The sequence below is a fragment of the Myotis lucifugus genome, unplaced genomic scaffold, assembly GCF_000147115.1.
Source record: "Myotis lucifugus unplaced genomic scaffold, Myoluc2.0 scaffold_37, whole genome shotgun sequence".
Lineage (NCBI taxonomy): Eukaryota > Metazoa > Chordata > Mammalia > Chiroptera > Vespertilionidae > Myotis > Myotis lucifugus.
Window position 1 is genome coordinate 6,832,454 of NW_005871085.1, and position 20,622 is coordinate 6,853,075.

Below are 20,622 nucleotides of genomic sequence, written 5' to 3' on the forward strand. Positions count from 1 at the left end.
CTTACCCCGACACTCACACTCTAATACATTTTTTCTCTCTCAATCATTCAAAGGTTAATTGCAGATAGTACAACATATCTTTCTTAAATAGTTCAGCAGGCATTTCCTAAGAGTAAGGGCATTCTCTTAGAAAATCAAAATATAGTTATCACATTCAAGAAAATGATTGTTAATTCACTATACCTAATGTATGGTTCAAATTCCCCTGCTTGTCCCATAAATGTTATGTTTTGCTTTGTTTATGAATATGTGCATGTTTTATTGAGGATCCAGTCAGTGATCTCTTTAGTCTCTTTTAATTTAGAATGATCTTGTTTTCTATAACACAATTTTTTGAAGAGTTTAGGACAGTTATAGAATAGATTCTAGATTTGTCTAATTGTTTCTTCCTGGTTCAATTCAAGTTAAACATTTTTGGCAACAATACTTGTAGGTGAAGTTTTAAACTTCTCATTGCATCACATCAGGAGGTGCATAATGTCAACTTCTTAAATTATTCATGGTATTTGATAATTTGGTTAAGGTAGTGATTACCATATCTTTTCACGGTAAACATACATTTTCTTCTGTGTAATGAATAAGTCATCTGTGGAATGATACTTTGAGACACTGTGAATAATTTCTTCCCTAATAACCATTTACCAAAAGGTTTTAACATCTATTTTTGATGCTTGCCTGAATTAATTATAATTGGAGTTTATTTATTTTATTTTATTTTATTTTTTAAAAAATATATTTTATTGATTTTTTTACAGAGAGGAAGGGAGAGGGATAGAGAGTTAGAAACATCGATGAGAGAGAAACATCGACCAGCTGCCTCCTGCATACCTCCTACTGGGGATGTGCCCGCAACCAAGGTACATGCCCTTGACCGGAATCGAACCTGGGACCTTTCAGTCCGCAGGCCGACGCTCCATCCACTGAGCCAAACTGGTTTGGCTATAATTGGAGTTTAATACAACTTATTGGCTAGCTGGTATAGACTGTTCACTTATTCATTTCAGAGGTATGTATTGCAAAGGTACTACATTAATCTCTGTGCTAATCATTTGGTGAGCACAGTCAAGTGTTTGCCTTTGTGGTATCTATAGTCTTGTGGGAAAGATTGACATTAATAAAATAGTCACATCAAGGTGTATTTATAGATTGTTATAAATATTATAAAGGAAAAAATGGAGTGCTGTGAGAGATTATAAAGGGAGATCACCTTTTCTAGGGGTTCAGGGAAGACTGCCCTGTGAAAGTAAGCTAAGCTGAAAAATTTAGAATTATTTGGGTAAGGAGGGATGTGTTGGAGGCAGTTGAGTAAAAAGTCCCGAAGAGGGACCTTTTGTACCAATTATTTTGTCTATAAATTATATTTTAACATTTGAAAATGTAATACAAATTTGATCTCTCTAGATTTAAACAAGTCTCTTAAGCGGTGTTTCCTCACCGATGGAGAATTACTTTCAAGCAGAAGCTTACAACCTGGACAAGGTTTTAGACGAATTTGAACAAAACGAAGGTGAGAATTTACTTTGGCAAAGGTGTTTGAATATATTTATGATATAGAGAATGTGGGGGTTATAAGAGGATGAAGTACTTTTTAAATAAGTAAAATCAGGTCCAATGATTTAATAATGTTATATATTAACTAGAGGCTTTAGTATTTGAGATTCATGCACAGGGGGTGGGGGGTCCCTCAGCCCAGCCTGCACCCTCTCCAATCCGGGACCCCTTGGGGGATGTCTGACTGCCAGTTTAGGCCCGATCCCTGCGGACATCCCTCTTGTAATCTGGGACCATTGGCTCCTAACCGCTCACCTGCCTGCCTGCCTGATTGCCCCTAACCACTCTGCCTGCCTGCCTGATCTCCCCTGACTGCTCTGCCTGCCTGCCTGATGCCCCTAACCACTCTCCCCTGCTGGCCTGTTGCCCCCTAACTGCTCTGCCTGCCCGCTTGATGCCCCTAACTGCTCTCCCCTGCCAGTCTGGTTGCCCCTAACTGCTCTCCCCTGCCGGCCTGATCGCCCCTAACTGCCTCTGCTTCAGCCCCCCACCTCCGTGGCTTTGTTCAGAAGACGTCCAGTCGAGAAAAACTAATTAGCCTATTACCCTTTTATTTGTATAGCTAGCCAGGGTAATAACTTAACATTTTTAATCACTGTGTCAAGATATTATGCTAAAACATTTACATGGATTTTATAATTATATCTTTAAAATAATCCCATGAAAGTAGATCTTATTTACATTTTATTGATGAGAATAGAGGCACATAGAAGTTCAGCAACTGTATGGATTAGAATCCAGGCTGTATGATACTAAAGCCTGAACTCTCCTCTACTATATACAGCCATCTATGGTCAAAAAAAGCTTTAAAAGGTGTGATTGCATTTCCTAAACTAAGAAAAATTGCTTTTTAAATATCAATTGACCAATAAAGTCAAGATATATTTCAAGCCTAATTTTAAAAGATTAAGCAACTGTCAACATGGTTAATTAAATTATGCTTTTTTAAGGCTCAGTCTAAAAATGTCTACTTAAGATTCACTAGGGAGCCCTGCCAGTGTGGCTCAGTGGTAGAATGTTGACCTGCACATGCCTGGGTTGTAGGCTCCATCCCCAGTGTGGGGCGTGCAAGAGGCAGCCAATCGATGATTCTCTCTCATTGATGTTTCTATCTCTCTCCTCTCCCTTCCTTGCTGAAATCAATATATATATTTCACTAGGGAAATGTTTTCCTTAAATTCCCCTCTCAGGATGACTTGAATGGATAAGCCATAGTTAAATCTCTTTCACCTTACCCACCTTCCTTGGTGTTCTCTGTTTCTAACAGGAAATGACATGTAACAAATTTACGGAGTGATGTATTTCCATCTAAAGTCTATAATTTTGGTATGAACTCCAAACCTTTACTCTACCCAGTGATTCAGGTTGTTATTTGATGGTAGTTGGGAAGAAAGATTAGTCTTGATTTTGTTGCTTTGGGTCTGTGATAGAGGAAGCCTTAAAGAGAATATGGGATCATTGGGGTAAGAAGGGAAAAGGGAGAGAAATGATACTTGGAATGGCTTGCTCTTCTCATATTTAACATTGATGACCCAAAGCTAACCCACAATCCTAGGTTCATTCCTGATTCATGTAAATGTGAAACCTAATCATTTGGGATTTTCTTGGATCTAGGTGATCTTTATATATACCAAGGTGGAAGGTGTATTATCCTCTTAGTTTGAATCATTTATACAAGTATTTTCTCAGTCCTTTCTTTGATTTGGCCCTCTATGTGTTACAGTTATTTGTCATGAGATACTACACAGATGCTATACCTAATCTTGTGAATACTATACTTTTAGAATGCCACTGACTCTAATTAATAAAACTATTAGTTCATTACATCACTTTTTGCCACTTCTTGTAGACTCTAGTAGGGTACTTTGTATATAGTTACTTTCTAATACATTTTTGTTGAATCAATAAAAATTGTTTCTCTTAGTTTAAAAATAGAGTATTTGCATTTAAAAATAACTCCTTTAGGAAAAAAAAGAACTTCAGAAGCTACCTTCTTGTTTGTAACTAAATTATTCATTTGTTTTGAACTACCTTTTTTTTTTTTTAATCTCAGTGCCAGTTGTGTTAAAACTACAGCCTCTAGCCGGTCTTTCCAAATTTATTTTAAATGATTTCTCATTTTGTGTTAATTTCCTCCTTTTAATGAAAAATATACCACACACAGACTGAAATGACACTAAATAGTTAACATTATGCCCAGATAGTAGGTAGTTGAAAAATGAAATGAGTACCTGATCATTCCTGTTATTAAATATGCTCGTAAGAAGCAATATTTCTTTTTTTCTTTCCTTGAACCGACTTGAAAACATGACTTCTTTTTTTAAAGGAAGTACATACTACTAAATCTCAAGTCTCTGCTACCCCAGATTTGATAAACTCAGGATTTAACATTTAGATACGAAGCCATTCTCCACACTATCTGATGTTTTATGGCCTTTGTAATCTGCCCTTTCTAGTTTTTTTTTCACTACTTTTTAACGTGAATTCTTCTTTCAACCCAAACTGATTTGGTTATTGCTCTCTCAGATAGTTGTGTTGGGGTCTATACTTTTCCTTGTTCCCCTGTTATGAATGTCCTCTTTTCCAGACTTACATAAAGTTGTCTTTGAAGCCCAGCCCATTTGCTCCTGCTTCCATGAATTCAAGCTCGCTTTCTCAGCCTGTAAAATATCTTTCTCCTCTGAATTTGTTTTCTGCTACTACATAATAATTTTTAAATACTTATGCTATCCTGTACTGCTAATTAGATATTCATCTGTATTGTATCTATTTCTTATTTTCCCAACTAGATCATGTACTTCTTGGAGGCCAGAGCTATCATTTAATCTTCATGTTCCTCAAACCCAATGCTTTTACTATGGTAGATACTCACTTAGCATATATTGATTGTGTACTTACTACATACCAGAGACTATGCAAAGTAAGGACTTACATTGGTGGAAAGAAATGGTTTCTGCCTAAAAAAGTCAGGTAAATTAACAATTGCATTACAGTGTAATAAATGCTTTAATGAAGATATGAAGAAGGTGCTAATGGAGCATTAAAGATTAATGTTACTACTGAGGGGAAATATATCTGCATAATTTTAGGATTATGATTTATCAGATTTAAGCAAGAAGGGTAATTAATGCATTATTTATTATTTCTCTAATTAAACTTACACATAGCACTGTAACTTGGGGAAAATAATCATCATAGTTATGATCTAAAAAGTAAACAGGAACATGAAATTATGCTTATTGATAGAATATATGTAGGTTGACTTAATAAGGTAAATGAATATTTTCTGCCAAATGTCCTTGATAATGTAAATATGAACCCAATTAATACATTGTGACATGGTTACAAGCAGAATTTAATATACTCTATCACACTTTTTAAAAACTTATGGACAAATTTCAAATATATACAAAGTAAATAATAGTATAGTAAACTCTAGTGTACCCATTACCCACCTTCTACAGTGATTGATTTGCTGCCATTTTGGTTTCATTTATATCTTCAACCACTCCTCACTCCCTGCTTCACTGTTTGTTTCTTTTTGACATAAAGTTTTTAAGATAAAATTTACACACATTAAGCCAAAACCGGTTTGGCTCAGTGGATAGAGCGTCGGCCTGCGGACTCAAGGGTCCCGGGTTCGATTCCGGTCAAGGGCATGTACCTGGGTTGCGGGCACATCCCCAGTAGGAGATGTGCAGGAGGCGGCTGATCGATGTTTCTCTCTCATCGATGTTTCTAACTCTCTATCTCTCTCCCTTCCTCTCTGTAAAAAATCAATAAAATATATTTTAAAAAAAAATTTACACACATTGAAATGTACAGATCTTAATTGTACATTTTTTACAAATAGCTTTATCCCACATAACCCACATTCTTCTACTCATGATGTAATTATAGAACATTATGTCTCCACAGAAAATTCCTTTCTTGTCCTTTCCACTCAATTACTACATCTTCATCACTTTCTGATTTTTTTCACCTTAGATTAGTCCTCACCCCGTGATGTACTTGGTCAATCCAAGGCCTTCCCCATTGCTGGTGGCCCTCTACCCCCCAAGTATAATTTGTGGGCCACTTGAATTATGTTAATTAGATTGAGGTAGAATTCTTTTGTTGTTTGGAATGTTCTGGGATATTACCACTCAGTGATATTTAAACAGGGAACAGTTATAAATATATTTTCATATTCTTAGCTAAGAATTAGAAACTTCATATTCTAGGAATATTTTATTTTCAGATTATATTTGAAAATATAGTTGATTAATTTAGTCCTAGCTTTTCCAGTATTACTAGCAAACTTACTGTAATTATTTGTTTTTTTCAGATGAAACAGTTTCTCCTATTTTATTGGAAACAAAGTGGAATAAGCTTCTAGATCCCTCCTCGAACCGACTGTCATTTAACCCTGCATTGGCCAGTGTGAATGAACCTGCAGTTTCTAATGAGTCACAGCCACAATTGAAAGTCTTCTCTCTGGCTTATTCAGCTCCTCTGACCATACAAAGAGAGGACCATTGTGCTAATGGGCAGGACTGTAGTCTGAATCCAGAGGTCAACACAATGTGGATTGATGAAAATGCCATTGCAGAAGACCAGTTAATTAAGAGGAACTGTAATCAAGATGATCAATGCAGTACTGTTGAAGTGGGAGAGAAGAAATGTGGAAACCTAGCTTGTCTGCCAGATGAGAAGAATGTTCTTGTTGTAGCTGTCATGCATAACTGTGATAAAAGGACATTACAAAGCGATTTGCAGGATTGTAATAATTATAATAATCAATCCCTCATGGATGCTTTAAGCTGTTCACTGGATAATGAAAACAGACAAACTGATCAATTTAGTTTTAATATAAATGGTTCCACTGAAAAACATATGAACTCAGAGAAACAAATGGATCTATTGAATAAGCCAAGTGCAGAGGGGGATTCTGTTAAACATATATGTACAACTTCATCTGATAATCTAGCCAGTAGCTGTTCCCCTTCACAATTAAAGGATGATGAAAACATAGGTAGAGACCCCTCCATGTCTGTAATTACAAGTTTAACAGTTGATTCAGTAATCTCATCCCAGGGAACAGATGAAGGTCCTGCTGTTAAAAAACAAGAGAACTATATGCCAGATGAGATTCTCACTGACAAAACCAACTCTCCTAGGACAGATCTGGGGAGTTTAAACTCCTTTTCCCATTTGAGTGAGGGTATTTTGATGAAAAAAGAGCCAGCAGAGGAGATGACAACGGAAAAATCCATCCCATCTGGTTTACCTCTGCTTCTCAAACCAGACGTGCATAATGGGTCTGGAAAGGATAACTGTGAACAGTTTTCAGATGGCCTTGTGCCCAGTGAAGTTAGAGCTGATGAAAATGAAGGTCGTGAGCATGAAGAAATTCTTGGCTCTACAGACCTTCTTAATATGACAGAACATTTCTCTGAATCTCAGGAGATGGCTGATTGGAAATTGACTAAACTAAATGAAGTGAATGACAGCCAAGTAAGTAAAGAAAATGAGAAGTTTCTGCAGATGAATCAGCCTGAGGACACTTACAATGATAGTGGAGGAGAGTGTGATAGAATGGCAGAAGCAGGTCTAAATTTAAAAGGAACTTTCATGAATGAAAGTGAAGGCTGTGATTTCTCCACTGTTACAGATACACCAGCAGCAAATACTTCATCTAATTGTGATTCCTATGGAATGCAGAGCCCAGTTGTTTGTTTTGTTCCAAAGACTTTACCCTCCAAAGAAGATTCAGTAACAGAAGAAAAGGAAATAGAGGAGAGCAAGTCAGAATGCTACTCAAATATTTATGAACAGAGAGGAAATGACATCACAGAAGGGAGTGGACTACTTTTAAACAGCACTGGTGACCTAATGAAGAAAAATTATTTACACAATTTCTCTAGCCAAGTTCCATCAGTGCTTGGGCAATCTTCACCCAAGATAGCAAACCTGCAATCTATTAGTGTTCCTTTTGGTGGTGCAAGACCCAAGCAACCGTCTAACCTTAAACTTCAAATTCCAAAGCCATTATCAGACCATTTACAAAACGACCTTCCTGCAAACAATGGAAATAATATTAAAAACAAAAATGATGTTCTTGGGAAAGCAAAAATAGGGGAAAACTCAGCAACCAATGCATGTAATGCCTCTTTGGGAAACATTTCTATTGCCGATACAAATGGGGAACATTTAGAAAGTTATGAGTCTGGGATACCTAGTAGACCGGGTCTTGTATTACCTCCAGATAGCCCAGATAATGATCTCAGAGCTGGTCAGTTTGGAATTTCTGCCAGAAAGCCATTTACTACTCTCGGTGAGGTGGCTCCAGTATGGGTACCAGATTCTCAGGCTCCAAATTGCATGAAATGTGAAGCCAGGTTTACTTTTACCAAAAGGAGGCACCATTGCAGAGCATGTGGGAAGGTAAGTTGTATCAGCTCAGAAAGCTAGCATGCTCATTTTGTAATGCTCAATTAGAAATAAATAAAGGGAATATAAGAGGAACATACAGTACTTCTGATTGAGATGAACATTATAAGTAGCTTTTGAACACCCAGTTCTAGTTCTAAGTAAAAAATGACCTCACTGATTATTGGTGTTTATGTAAGGATTTTGTTGCCAAGACTTAAGCTGAATCAGTTTTCATGAACAGATGAGAATTGAGGAAGTGTTAACTTTGTGGTTTCTTTATTGATAGATACTTGGTTAATGGAATAGTTTGAAATAAGGAAGTTATTCTTTCGATTTAAGAAATGTTTGTGATTTAGTTCATTTTTTAAAAAAATACATTTTTATTGATTTCAGAGAGGAAGGGAGAAGGAGAGAGAGATAGAAACATCAATGATGAGAGAGAATCATTAATCACTGCCTCCTGCACGCCCCCTACTGGGGATGAAGCCTGCATCCCTGGCATGTACCCCAACCAGGAATCAAACCTGGTTCATAGGTCAATGCTCAACCAGGAGCCACGCTGACTGGGCTTAGTTCATTTTTTTTAATTCTTGAGAAATTGAATATTACACTTAGAATCCATTGCAGTTTTTGCTGTAGGATTTTTGCTACTGTACTGAACATTATGGAACTTTATACAAAATACACATAATTTTGTCTTTTCCTCCATATATCTTTGATACAAAAAGAGTTGAATACTACAAATTTTTGTGACAAGATTATAAGAATAGTTGATAATTGTTCTCCCTAAATTCTGTTAGCTAGTAACATATCAACTTACTAGTTTTCTTTTTAAAGAAGAGCTATAAACGAAGAAAGGAATGCGAGGTTTGGTGTCAAGTCTGGATTTGAACTTTAGCTTTGTTAATATTAATAATATAGCCCTCACTGGTTTGGCTCAGTGGATGGAGCATCTGCCTGCGGACTGAAGGTCCCAGTTTCGATCCTGGTCAAGGGCACATGCCCGGGTTGCGGGGTCAAGTGCAGGAGGCAGCCAATTGATGATTCTCTCTCATCATTGATGTTTCTATCTTCCCCTCTCCCTTCCTCTCTGAAAGCAATAAAGATATATTTTTTAAAATATTAATAATATAACTTTATTATGCCTTAGTTTATATATCTTTATTGATTTCAGAGAGGAAGGGAGAGGAAGAGAGAGATAGAAACATCAATGTTGAGAGGAAATCATTGATTGGCTGCCTCCTGCACGTTGAATTGAGTTCAGGGCTTTCCTTCTCCTGGCTGCAGGCAGCTGGCCCCCACCCCCGCAGCTGCCACTGCTTGCCATCTGTGCAGCGCCCCCCCCCCCCCCCCCCCCCAGGGGGCTCCCTCCTCAGGGGAAAAGGGGGGGGGGAAAAGGCTTGGATGGGCTGGGGCTCCCCTGGGGGGGGAATGGCTTGGCTGGCCTGGGCCTCCACAGAGTTGCTGCCGGTGGCCTGGGCCTCCCTCTTTCTTTGCTGGGGGTGGGGCCAGACCTGTGAGGGGCCGTCTGCCTACCTGATCGCCCCTAACTGGTGGCCTGCCTACCTGATTGCTCCTAACCACTCTGCCTGCCTGATCACCCCTAACTGCTTGCTGGGAGGCGGGGCCAGCCCTGCGAGGGGTCGTTTGCCTACCTGATCGCCTCTAACTGCTGGCCTGCCTACCTGATCACCCCTAACTGCTGGCCTGCCTACCTGATTGCCCCTAATCACTTGCCTGCCTACTTGATTGCCCCTAATCACTTGCCTGCCTACTTGATCACCCCTAACTGCTGGTCTGCCTGCCTGATCACCCCTAACCACTCTGCCTGCCTGCCTGATTGCCCCTAACCACTTGCCTGCCTGCCTGATCACCCCTAACCGCTTGCTTGGGGTGGGGCCAGCCCAGTGAGGGGCCGTGGTGGTTCTGGTCTTTGGTCATTCCGGTCATTATGCTTATGGTGGCTGGCCTTTTATTATATAGGATAACAAATATGTATTAAGCATCTAATGTATGTAAGATTCTGGGCGAGGTATTGGAGATTCAGAGATACATAAGATGAGATGTTTATAATCAAGGGCACTGATTTCAGTGACTGGAGAGAGGAGTATGTGGGATGAGTATTCTTGGAATTTAAAAAAATCCTAAAATAAAAATTGTGCACCACTGATCTGAGTAGACAGACTACCCACAACAAATTATAATACAGTGTATTGTATTAAGAGCCAGTTATGTGTGCTTTATGTTCATTCTCATTTAATTCCCATCACAGCCTTAAAGAATGGGTTAATTTTTTCCTATTAACAGATCAAGAATTGGAGGCTCAGAGAGATCAAGGAATATGCCGAGTCACAGCTTGAAAGTGCTCAAGCCAATTTCAATGCTAATACTTGTCCCTTCAGTCATACTGCTTCCCCCATTGATCATATCTCCTCATTCATACTAGCAGTATGAATAAAATATTTTAGGATCATTGAGGAATGAGAGTTTAGTTTTTCTAAGAATGGCAGCGGGAGTTAGGAATGTCATGATATCAGAAGTGATTAGAGTGCGATATAAGAAAGTAGATATCATTTATGGAACGAAGTTCTAAAGTATGTAAGAAAAATGGGATCACATCAGAGCACAGGTGAAGAATTTGCAGTAGGGAAAGGGAAATTCATCTCATAGGAGATTGGGTCAAAATAAAGTATACTTGAATATAGCAGGGATTAATAGAAAATTGTGAGAAATTATTTAGCATAGCATAAGGCTTATTTTAGCTCTTGATAAGTAGTATTTATACATTCATTTTGGTATAATGTTATTAAGTAGAATAATTATGTTAGAATTTATGAAAGTTGAAATACTGCAGCTTATTTCTGTAATACTAAAATGGGGATCACAACATCTGAATTCCACTAATATCTTCATTGTTAATTGGAAAAGTATGCCACACTCTAAAATGCTCTGCAAATGTGAGTTTTATGATTTCATACATTAATTTGGATAATTGCTCCATATAGCAGTATAATCCCTACTTGTCCTATATATGCTAGACATTAAATAAGAGTACAAAAAACTCCTTCCCCAAAAGGTGCTGAGTTTAAACTATTACCATTATTATATATCCACTAGAGGCCCGGTGCACGAAATTTGTGCACGGGGGGTGGGGGCACAGTCCTTCAGCCCTGCTTGCACCCTCTAACAATCTGGGACTGCTGGCTCCTAACTGCTTGCCTGCCAGCCTGCTTGATTGCCCCTAACCACTCTGCTTGCCTGCCTCATCGCTCCTAACCGCCTCTGTCTGCCTGCCTTATCACCGCTAACCGCTCGCCTGCCTGACTGGTTGCCCCTAACTGCCTCTGCTTGCCTGCCTGATTGCCCCTAACTGCTCGCCTACCTGATTGCCCCTAACTGCCTCTGCCTGCCTGTCTCACTGCCCCTCATATTACACTTTTATTATTATAGATATTAATTTCCTTTGGAAATCACTGATTCCAGTAGATTATGGTTATTCATCCTCTGTCAAGCTCCATTTATCATGAATATTTTTACTCTTATTTGACACTTGACTTCAAAGGTCTAAGAAAGCCATTGAGTTTCTAGTCATTTGCAAGGCTTTGTCACACTTTATCCATTACTGTCATTGATGTGACTGGTGCCAGCTGGTAAATGACTCTGTTCTATCTACTATTTGATAGAAGTAGACATAAGAATAACCTTTAAAAGTAAAACTTTTTGAACTGATACTTATAATGTAGTTATTTTGTACTTGTTTGGCATGTTATGAAAGATGAGAATAAAATAATATTTTTGAACACTTCCACTTTATGCTAGACTTATCTAGTCTAACATCACAATTCTCTGAGATATACAAGTGAGAAAAATGCACTTCAGAAAGGTTAATAAGTATCTTGCCTAATTCTGAGTTTATAAATGAGAATGCATGGATTTTAACACAAATCTGTCCTACTCCAAAGCCCCATCTTCTTTTTACAACACTAGATGTAGCAACAAAATTTATCTGTACTTGAGTTGCTTACTAGAAATATGTCATTGTCTTGAGGTGAACATTAGTTTGGGCAATTGTGAAGGACTGGGAATTTGAGTATTTGAATTTTTAAGGAAGACAAAAATGCTGAATGATTGGTGCTATCAGGTGATGAGGGAGCCTAGTTAAAAGGTAGCAGGATTTTAGGTTATATTTCACCTATCAAGTCTTGAACTACAAAGTAGGAAAAGAACAATATGGGCACCAAATCACTGAATAAGGAGGGATTTAATGACAACAGTATATACCACTCCAATTTACTATTTTTTCCACTTTGACTTAAAAAGTCAAAATCGATGAATTTTTGCTGCATGATGGCTTGAGTAGACAGAAGAAAGAAGAGAACTGTAGGAGAGGTAGTATAGAAAAGAGTACTGAAAGGGGCATGAAAAGCTCTGGGCTTCTGTTTCCTTTCTGTAAAAGGAGGGGATTGCATAGGCCTTATCTTTGATTCTCTGCACCTCTTGAAAAAGCTTGTATGAAGTTCTGTGTTTTAAAAAAGAAAGGAAAGAAAAGGAGACAAAGATTTATGCTAGCACTGATTTATCTCTAAACTCACTGATTAGCTAAGGTCACTTTGTAGGAAGAATATGCCAACCGTTTTGAAACTGTGCTGAAAGTGTGTTTTCTGGCAGTCATCACAGTTAGACTGGAATGCTGTTTATCAAGGTGCCAATTTTGTGGGCAACATTGAGGGTTTTATTTTGCTATTACTGTTTCCTTTTTTATTTATTCTTAATACTATTAATTTCTTCAGTATTCCTTTAGACACACACGATCTTCATTACCTATAGTTAAAAAAATAGCTTGATGACATGCATAATGTCAAGGTGGCATATTGAAAAATGATCTAGATCAGTGGTCGGCAAACTGCGGCTCGGCAAACTGTGGCTCGCGAGCCACATGCGGCTCTTTGGCCCCTTGAGTGTGGCTCTTCCACAAAATACCGACTTCTGCGCTTGGGCCACGAAGTTTCAATCGCACTGTATGTGCACGCCCACACGTGGTATTTTGTGGAAGAGCCACACTCAAGGGGCCAAAGAGCCGCATGTGACTCTCGAGCCGTGGTTTGCCGACCACGGAACTAGAGGCTCAGTGCATGGATTCATGATTCGTGCACCAGTGGGGTCCCTCAGCCTGGCCTGCAGGGATCTGGCCGAAACCGGCTCTCTGACATCCCCTGAGGGGTCCTGGATTGCTAGAGGGCGCAGGCCAGGCCAAGGGACCCCACTGGTACACTATTAGGGCAGAGGAGGGACTGCGAGGGCTCCAGGGCTTGTCCGGCCCGTCTCGCCCAGTCCCGATCAGCTGGACCCCAGCAGCAAGCTAACCTACCGGTTGGAGCATCTGCCCCCTGGTGGTCAGTGCACATCATAGCAACTGGTCAAACAAATGGTCAGACACTTAGCATATTAGGCTTTTATTATATAGGATGATTAAATGGGGGATAAGTGGGTGAGGATTGGCTTTAATAATTGTTTCATCTATGTAATGGGCACTTGGGGGTTTGTTATGCTGTTCTGTCTACTTTTATATAATTGAAGATTTTTCTAATAAGTTTAAAAAATGAATGGCTGGAATATGATTAAAATAGGGATATGTTTTATAATTGTTTGCCTTTTACAAATTAGCACTTTTTAACACATACAAAACTTACAATGCAATTTAACTTATCTACAAGGTAATAACAGAATATGTATATAAATTAATTCATAGTTTATTAAAGGAAATGAGCCTAATATCTTCAAACAAGTTTAAAGTTTTATGTTTAATGTTGTTTACTTAATAGCGTTGGTGTTGTATCTTTCTGTTTATTTAGCTTAACTTGGAAATAAAGTTGAAAGGTTAAATTAGAAACTCTTTGTTAGCCCTGTCTGTGATACACTCTTAAAGCAACTCTGATAATTACTATTTTTTTCAGTTAATAACAGTAAAGTTTGGACAGGCGCAGGGTTGGAATTTTTTGAATTGCTTAAGTTCTTACTATATTGATTTTGGTATTTTTAAAGGTGTGGATAATGGTATTGTCATGTTGAAGAAATGTTAAGATACTCTTCTGCATTTAAGAATTTTTACAAGTTGTTACTGTCATTGGTCTTTGTTAATAGCTGGATATTGGTCAGTCACATGCACTTTCTGATTCTTGCAAGGCAGTTATTTTTGACATAATTACAGGGTTTTTTGAAGACTTGGGACATCATTATTTCCACTTTCTAATATGAAAGGAAATAAATGAGCATTTGATGATTTAAATTTTCAAGAATTGCAAAGGAGTGTTATTCACACTGTAAAGTGGTATAAATAGGTACAAATGGTACTTGAGTATGAAGCTGGTTCATAACTTTGGCAGTAAGATTTGTTATGAGGGAAGCCATAAATGGGAAATTTTAAAAAGAGCACCATGATACATTTATATTATGTGCTATATTTTACATATATTATCTCACTATCCATAAAAGCCTTATGAGGAGAATAATTAATATTTCAACTTTACATATGAGAAAAAACTGAGGTTCACAGAGTTTAAATTATTCACATAAAGTCGTTTGGCCAGTGAATGATAAAGTTAAGATTGGAACCCATAAGTGCCACATTAAAGAAAATTACATGTAGCCTGGCCGTGTGGCTCAGTGATTGAGCATTGACCTGTAACATTTTATGCATAGAAAACTTTTACCCATACTTCAAATTTTATCTCTGTCATTTCCTAAATAAAACCTTCCCTGACCCTGCCAATCCGGTAAGCCTAGATTACATGATCTTTTTTTCTTTTTTTTATGCACTTTTTTGCAGAAAGTAATTTTACATGAACTTTGTATGATTGTTTGATTTTAGATTATAACCTCCATAGACCGTTAATTCCACAAAGGCAAGGACTATGTCTGTCTGTTCACTGCCACACCCAGTGGGGTAGCATGGTGCCTAGCACATCAGGGCTCAAATATTTGTGGAGTAAATGAATAAATTGTGTCTTGGTTTTACCTCTTGATTAGAAAGGTAATTAAAGGATTTAAGGAAGGTAAACATAATTAAATTTACTTTTTAAAAAGTTCTCTGTCATTTCACATTTGGGTGAAAGATGAATTGGAAAGATGTATTTGAAGATTAGAAAGACAGATAATTGATATGATGATATTCTAGGCTTCAGATAATAAAGGCCTGAAAAAAGGCAGCAGCATTAGTGATGGAGAGGAAGAGTGGGGAGAACTGTTTAAGAGGGAAAACCAACAGGACCTAGTGACTGACTGGATGTGGTCATGATGAGGGAGAAGGAAAAGTCAAGTCTCAAATTAAAATGAAATACGTGAATTAGTATGAGGCAATATATCACATAGTGGTTAACAACAGAGCCTGTAGAAACGTATGTAACTTACTAGCTATACGACTGAGCATTTGTTTATTTAACTCTGTTAATTATAAATGTCTTCATAGAATTTTCAAGGTTAAATGAGAGAATAGATGTCGAGTTCCTAGTATTTATACAGTTTGTGGTGAACTTGAGCAAGTCATTTAACCATCCAAACTTAGTTTCTTTTGAGAGAAAATAATATATCCCCTGTTCTTCCTACATCTCGGAATTACTTTGAAAATATAAAGCCTCTGAAAACTGTAAATTGGTAGTCATAGTAGCTAGATATTAATAACACCTAGAAAGAGAGGAGATGATCTCTCTTATACTGTCTTTGATATGACTTTATTTCTTGGTTCATCTTTATAAGCTATAGGTACATATTGGCCATAAAAACTGGATTAGTAGAATTTACTGAGAACAGCTTTCTGCTTGTATGAAGCTCTCTGGGATAAGTGACTAGTGAGTTCTGAAGAAAATAAATCTTCACAGGGAGCTAAGGAGATTCTTTTGCCTGGTGTGAAAGGGAAAAAGAAGATTATCAAGAATCAAGCCTAGAAGGTGAAATAAGGTGCTAGTGAAAATAAGGTGCTTGGTATGATTATTATTCCTCACATAAAGGTAGTAAAAAACAGAAGTTAAAACCCAGAATTCCCAATCTTTGTTTATTTCACCCTGCTATGTTACCTTTCCAAATAGAAATAGCAGATGTAACTATCTATAAATGCCTATGTTATTTGATATTGTGTGTAGGAATTTTGCCTAAGGGCAGCTCAGATTCTCTCCTCCATCCCCCCATGTGTATTTGCTGATCTTGGCTAAGATTTTTATTTTTAGCCAAAATTCACTTTCCTTATTGCTGACAGACATGTAATCTCACACTCTTGCTTTTGAATTGGGTCTTGTGCTCAACTGCATTTTTTCCTTTAATGTTTTTAGTGTTTTAATAAGGTTTTCTATCAGTCAGTGTTGGTCAGTACTGGTTTACTTCTACTGTGATCCTAAGTAAATTTATTATGTTCTTTTCCTGCAGGTTTTCTGTGCTTCCTGCTGTAGCCTGAAATGTAAATTGTTATACATGGATAGAAAGGAAGCTAGAGTATGTGTAATCTGCCACTCAGTGCTAATGAATGGTAAGTATTAAAACAGGTTGAATTCACAGTTATTGAGAACAAGAGAATTTCCTGCCTTTCTCTACAAGTTGTTTAGCTTCTGAAATGTCATAACTTTAATTGAAAATATTGAGCTAAATTTCCATGTTTTAAAAATATTTTAGCATTTCAGAATTCCTGTGCCTAATGTAATGAATGAATGCTAAAGTCAGGTAAGTTTTGCAGAAAGAATGGAAGTTCTTGTGGAAATCTGGTGCTATATGGCTGTTAATGTTCTGTGAAATGATTGGAGTGGGATGGGCGTAGGGGACTCTTGACCACTTAGATGATGAAATATTAAAATTGAACTGAGGTTTTCCTTTCAAGGGAAGCTATCTCTTTCTAGGAAATACCTTAATAACTTAGAATATATTCTTATTAACATCTTGTTTCATTCACCTTGTTAAAAATGAACATTTTAGCATCTGGGATCAAATAGAAAATTGCATTTCTCTATTATCTCCTTAATACTACTTAGATTTGTTATAAGGATAATGATTTTGAATTTAGTTATATGGTAAATATATATATATATATATCTATCTATCTATCTATCTATCTATCTATCTATCTATCTATCCATCCATCCAGGAGAAGATAAATATAGCTTATCCAGTGTTCCTCTGTTGCAGGATTGGAAATGAACCCAAGGCATTTTAGTTAAACAAGCAAAAGCCACCAGAGTATTCTCTTAAAGAGATATATAATTGATTAGGCTGTAGTATTTTCCTCTTTGAGTGCATCTTTGTACAGTTGTCAAAACAATTACTAATAGACATAAAATGTCGAACTTGGATACCACTGCTGCCTGTACCAGGGTAGTGTGCCTCCTGGAAGCTGAAACTTACCTGCTCGAGGCCCCTCTTGCTCTGTCTGTCTGTGTTGCTCATAGTGATGTTTCCCTGTTGCTGGCTTATTAACCTATTGCATGTCAGTTAATCTGATCTGTTCTAATCTCCTATGAGCCACCTAATTTCCTCCCATTTCTGAATTCTTATAATTTTGATCAAATATGAACTCATTCTCTTTACTCTTAAAGGTCATTTTTTAGATGGTTATTTCACTCTGTTGCTCAATTGGTAATTTTTATTCCTGCTTTCATTTTCAGACATATATCCACAGTTAAGAGCATGCTGCTTAATTACAGTACCCAATACCACTTTTATTTGATGAGGTCTTTCAACTTGATAGCTTTTTTTTTTTAACTTGGCAAAGCTAAAGATGAAGGAAATGGCAGAGGATTCATATGGACTACTTACATTTTATTAAGCAAAGATGCCCTTAATGGGATCCTAAAATAATTTACTTTTCCTGGTTTTTCCAGTGTCTTTTCTCTCGCATGGCTTAGCCCAGTCTTTTATGGAATATTTAATTTGATGCTTTTCAGTGTTCCCTGTCTCTTTTTCTTTTTCTCTTCCCTTCTTTCTGCCAATGCTTTCAAAGGAACATAGCTGTTGTTTCCAGCTTTGTCCTGCAGTTTGGAGGCAATAAATATTCAGAATCTTATGGATCATTCTTGGACATTGAATGAGATTTTTAAAAAGATGTTCAAAAAATTGGGTGGTGTCTATTCTTGGGCATGTGATATTACCTGAACCTGGAATATAAAATTTAAAAGCTTTCATTTATGTAGCATCTTTCATCCTATTTACTTTAAAGACAGTAGTTGATATGTCAGTATTTAGTTAAATTATAGACTAACAAAATATAGTACTTTAACATATTATGAGCATTTATATTTATTGATGGCACTTACATGATATTGGCACATTTTCATGTTCAAATGGGTCCTATGCTTTTGAGACACACCAAAAATGTGAAATGGTTGTTTTTGCTGGATACTTTTACTCAGGGTGATCATTGCACAAAAGCAGAATCCACAAAAGTGCTGAGATGTATTCTTCTGAGCTTTAGGCTTCAGAATTTTTTAAATGAGATTTTACCTTAACTAAGAGAAGAACCTAAAAGTCTAGAAATGACAAAGAAAATATTATACAATGGAGTCATGTTATTTTAGCCCCTGATTTTTAGTTTTGCTAGAACTTTATAAAATGTATTGAACCTTAAACCTTCATACCCCACCTCCAAATGCCTAAGTACTATCCCAGTTGCAAATCCTTAATAAGTTTGATGTTGTTTCACTAAGGGAATGTGTGGTCTCCTTCACAGAAGTCAGGGGCCTAGTCATTAACTTCAGACTGACCTATCTGTCTGTATTAGAAGTATCATGTAATTCTTATTTCTTGCTTCCAAATAGTTTACTTAACTAAATGGTCTCCTTTATTGACTAAAATTACTTATCTCCTTAATACTATTTCACTAGCCAGCTAGAAGAGAGACATACTGTGAGTGTTAATGAGGAGGAGCTACATTATTTATCCAATATTTGGAGGTCTTGATGTCCATATTTTGCAATCCATTCACATTGATTGTGTCTGTATTTGCTTTAGCTCAAGCCTGGGAGAACATGATGAGTGCCTCAAGCCAGAGCCCTAACCCTAACAATCCTGCTGAATACTGTTCTACTATCCCTCCCTTGCAGCAAGCTCAGGCCTCAGGAGCCCTGAGCTCTCCACCTCCCACTGTGATGGTACCTGTGGGAGTTTTAAAGCACCCTGGAGCAGAAGGTAGGGGATCATGTGCTGTTCTCTCTTTTTCCTCACCAAGTTCCTCTGAAAAGGTGCTGATGTGATTTTACAGCACAAGTCTTTAAAACACTACAGATAAGTCCCTTTGGATAGTTATTAAAGTGGAAGAACAAGGTGAGAAATGTGTTGAGACTATTTCCGGGCAAGTAAAGAATAATGTGTTGCCTGATATTTTGGAGGCATCTCTAAAAATATGCCAGTGTTCTCTGTAATTTTAGAATGGAGCAATTTCACTGCTTATATTTGAAAAGAGATGCAGATTTTGAAGTCTGCCTGTAAAATCCTAACTTCATGCCTACTTTAATGTTCTTTTATAGGAGTTCACTAAGTGATGAAAATGAGAGTTCTTCCTTCTGACCAGCCCATTGCTTTTTGACACATACAGAGCCATTTTCTCTCCATTTTTAATCTATTCATATAAAAAGATGGAAATATTGTGTTAGGTACATAGATCTTTATAAAATTCAGAACTTCAATTCTGATTATATCATATGGTAGGTAGGAAATTATAGGCTCAACTTATTTTAATTATATCTCTATGACTATGATATTGTCAGATGAAAGGCAATTTGTACGTTCAGGGGATTATCAGTAGTAAAAGTAATAGTTACATATTTCCTTAAAATGATCTTGTTAGGAAGTTTCCCTTGATAATTAAAATCAATCTTCTTGCATTAATTTTATGTCTTTTTGTATAGTAGTATTCCCTTCCCCTTGCTTAATGCCCTTCTCCCCTTTTGAAGATCAAAGTCTTCTATTGACATTATCATACTCTTCCCCATTTTCCCCTTTCTTCAGATTATCCCTTAATGATATTCTGTATTTTTATGAGTTCAGGTTTTCTTTCTTAAAATCTTTATTCTCTTTACTTCATTTGTCATTTTTGTTGTTCTTCCCTAATCTCTCTTTGTTTTGGCTCTTTGAATTGATTTCCAAAACTGGATTTAAAAATATTATTTCATCAGATTCAGTTTTCCAGCTTTCTCCTGTCCTTTTACTAAAATGCCAACTACTTTTTCACTGCCAGATAAGTCTTTTTCTCCTTCAGTTACACTTTAGCCAAAGTTCTGGTCAGTTTGCTTCCCGATTCTTACATGTCTGAGCCAATTCTTCCTTTTTAATTAATAAGTCTTCAAGATTCTTCAGGGCGTCTTTTGCTCTTTAAAAATACCATAGCACTTTTCCAGATATTTAATTCCTACGGAACCTCATATTTTTAGGAGATGTGGATGTCTACTGCTAGATATTTTTCCCCCTACTATTTATTTCCTAGGTACTTAAAACACTTTCTTTAGTTTCTCTTTTAGTGTCATGGGACAGAGTATATGATATCATCATAGGTGTATTTAAGAATTCTTCATATTTTAAGCCAAAGTGTTTTAAATCTTTGCATATAAGTTATAGAAGTAATATATACTTAAATGTGTATTTTATTAATTTATAAACACTTTTACACACAGTTACAGTTCTGATATT

General features: G+C 37.0%; 1 protein-coding gene across 3 annotated transcripts in view; it reads left to right on the forward strand.

Annotated features, from left to right (window-relative positions):
• Positions 1 to 20,622, forward strand: part of ZFYVE9 (zinc finger FYVE-type containing 9) — a 76,130-nt gene that overhangs the window by 8,563 nt on the left and 46,945 nt on the right. Inside the window, exons 1-5 of one of the 3 annotated variants that reach the window (XM_023752774.1) lie at positions 1,402 to 1,507; positions 4,341 to 4,521; positions 5,879 to 7,977; positions 16,381 to 16,480; positions 18,949 to 19,125. In XM_023752774.1, the coding sequence (XP_023608542.1) occupies positions 6,115 to 7,977; positions 16,381 to 16,480; positions 18,949 to 19,125 (2,140 nt within the window). In that variant the 5' untranslated portion in view covers positions 1,402 to 1,507; positions 4,341 to 4,521; positions 5,879 to 6,114. Of the gene's footprint in view, positions 1 to 1,401; positions 1,508 to 4,340; positions 4,522 to 5,878; positions 7,978 to 16,380; positions 16,481 to 18,948; positions 19,126 to 20,622 lie in introns of those variants that run through there. The other 2 variants (XM_006087320.3, XM_006087323.3) reach the window with 2 other exon arrangements.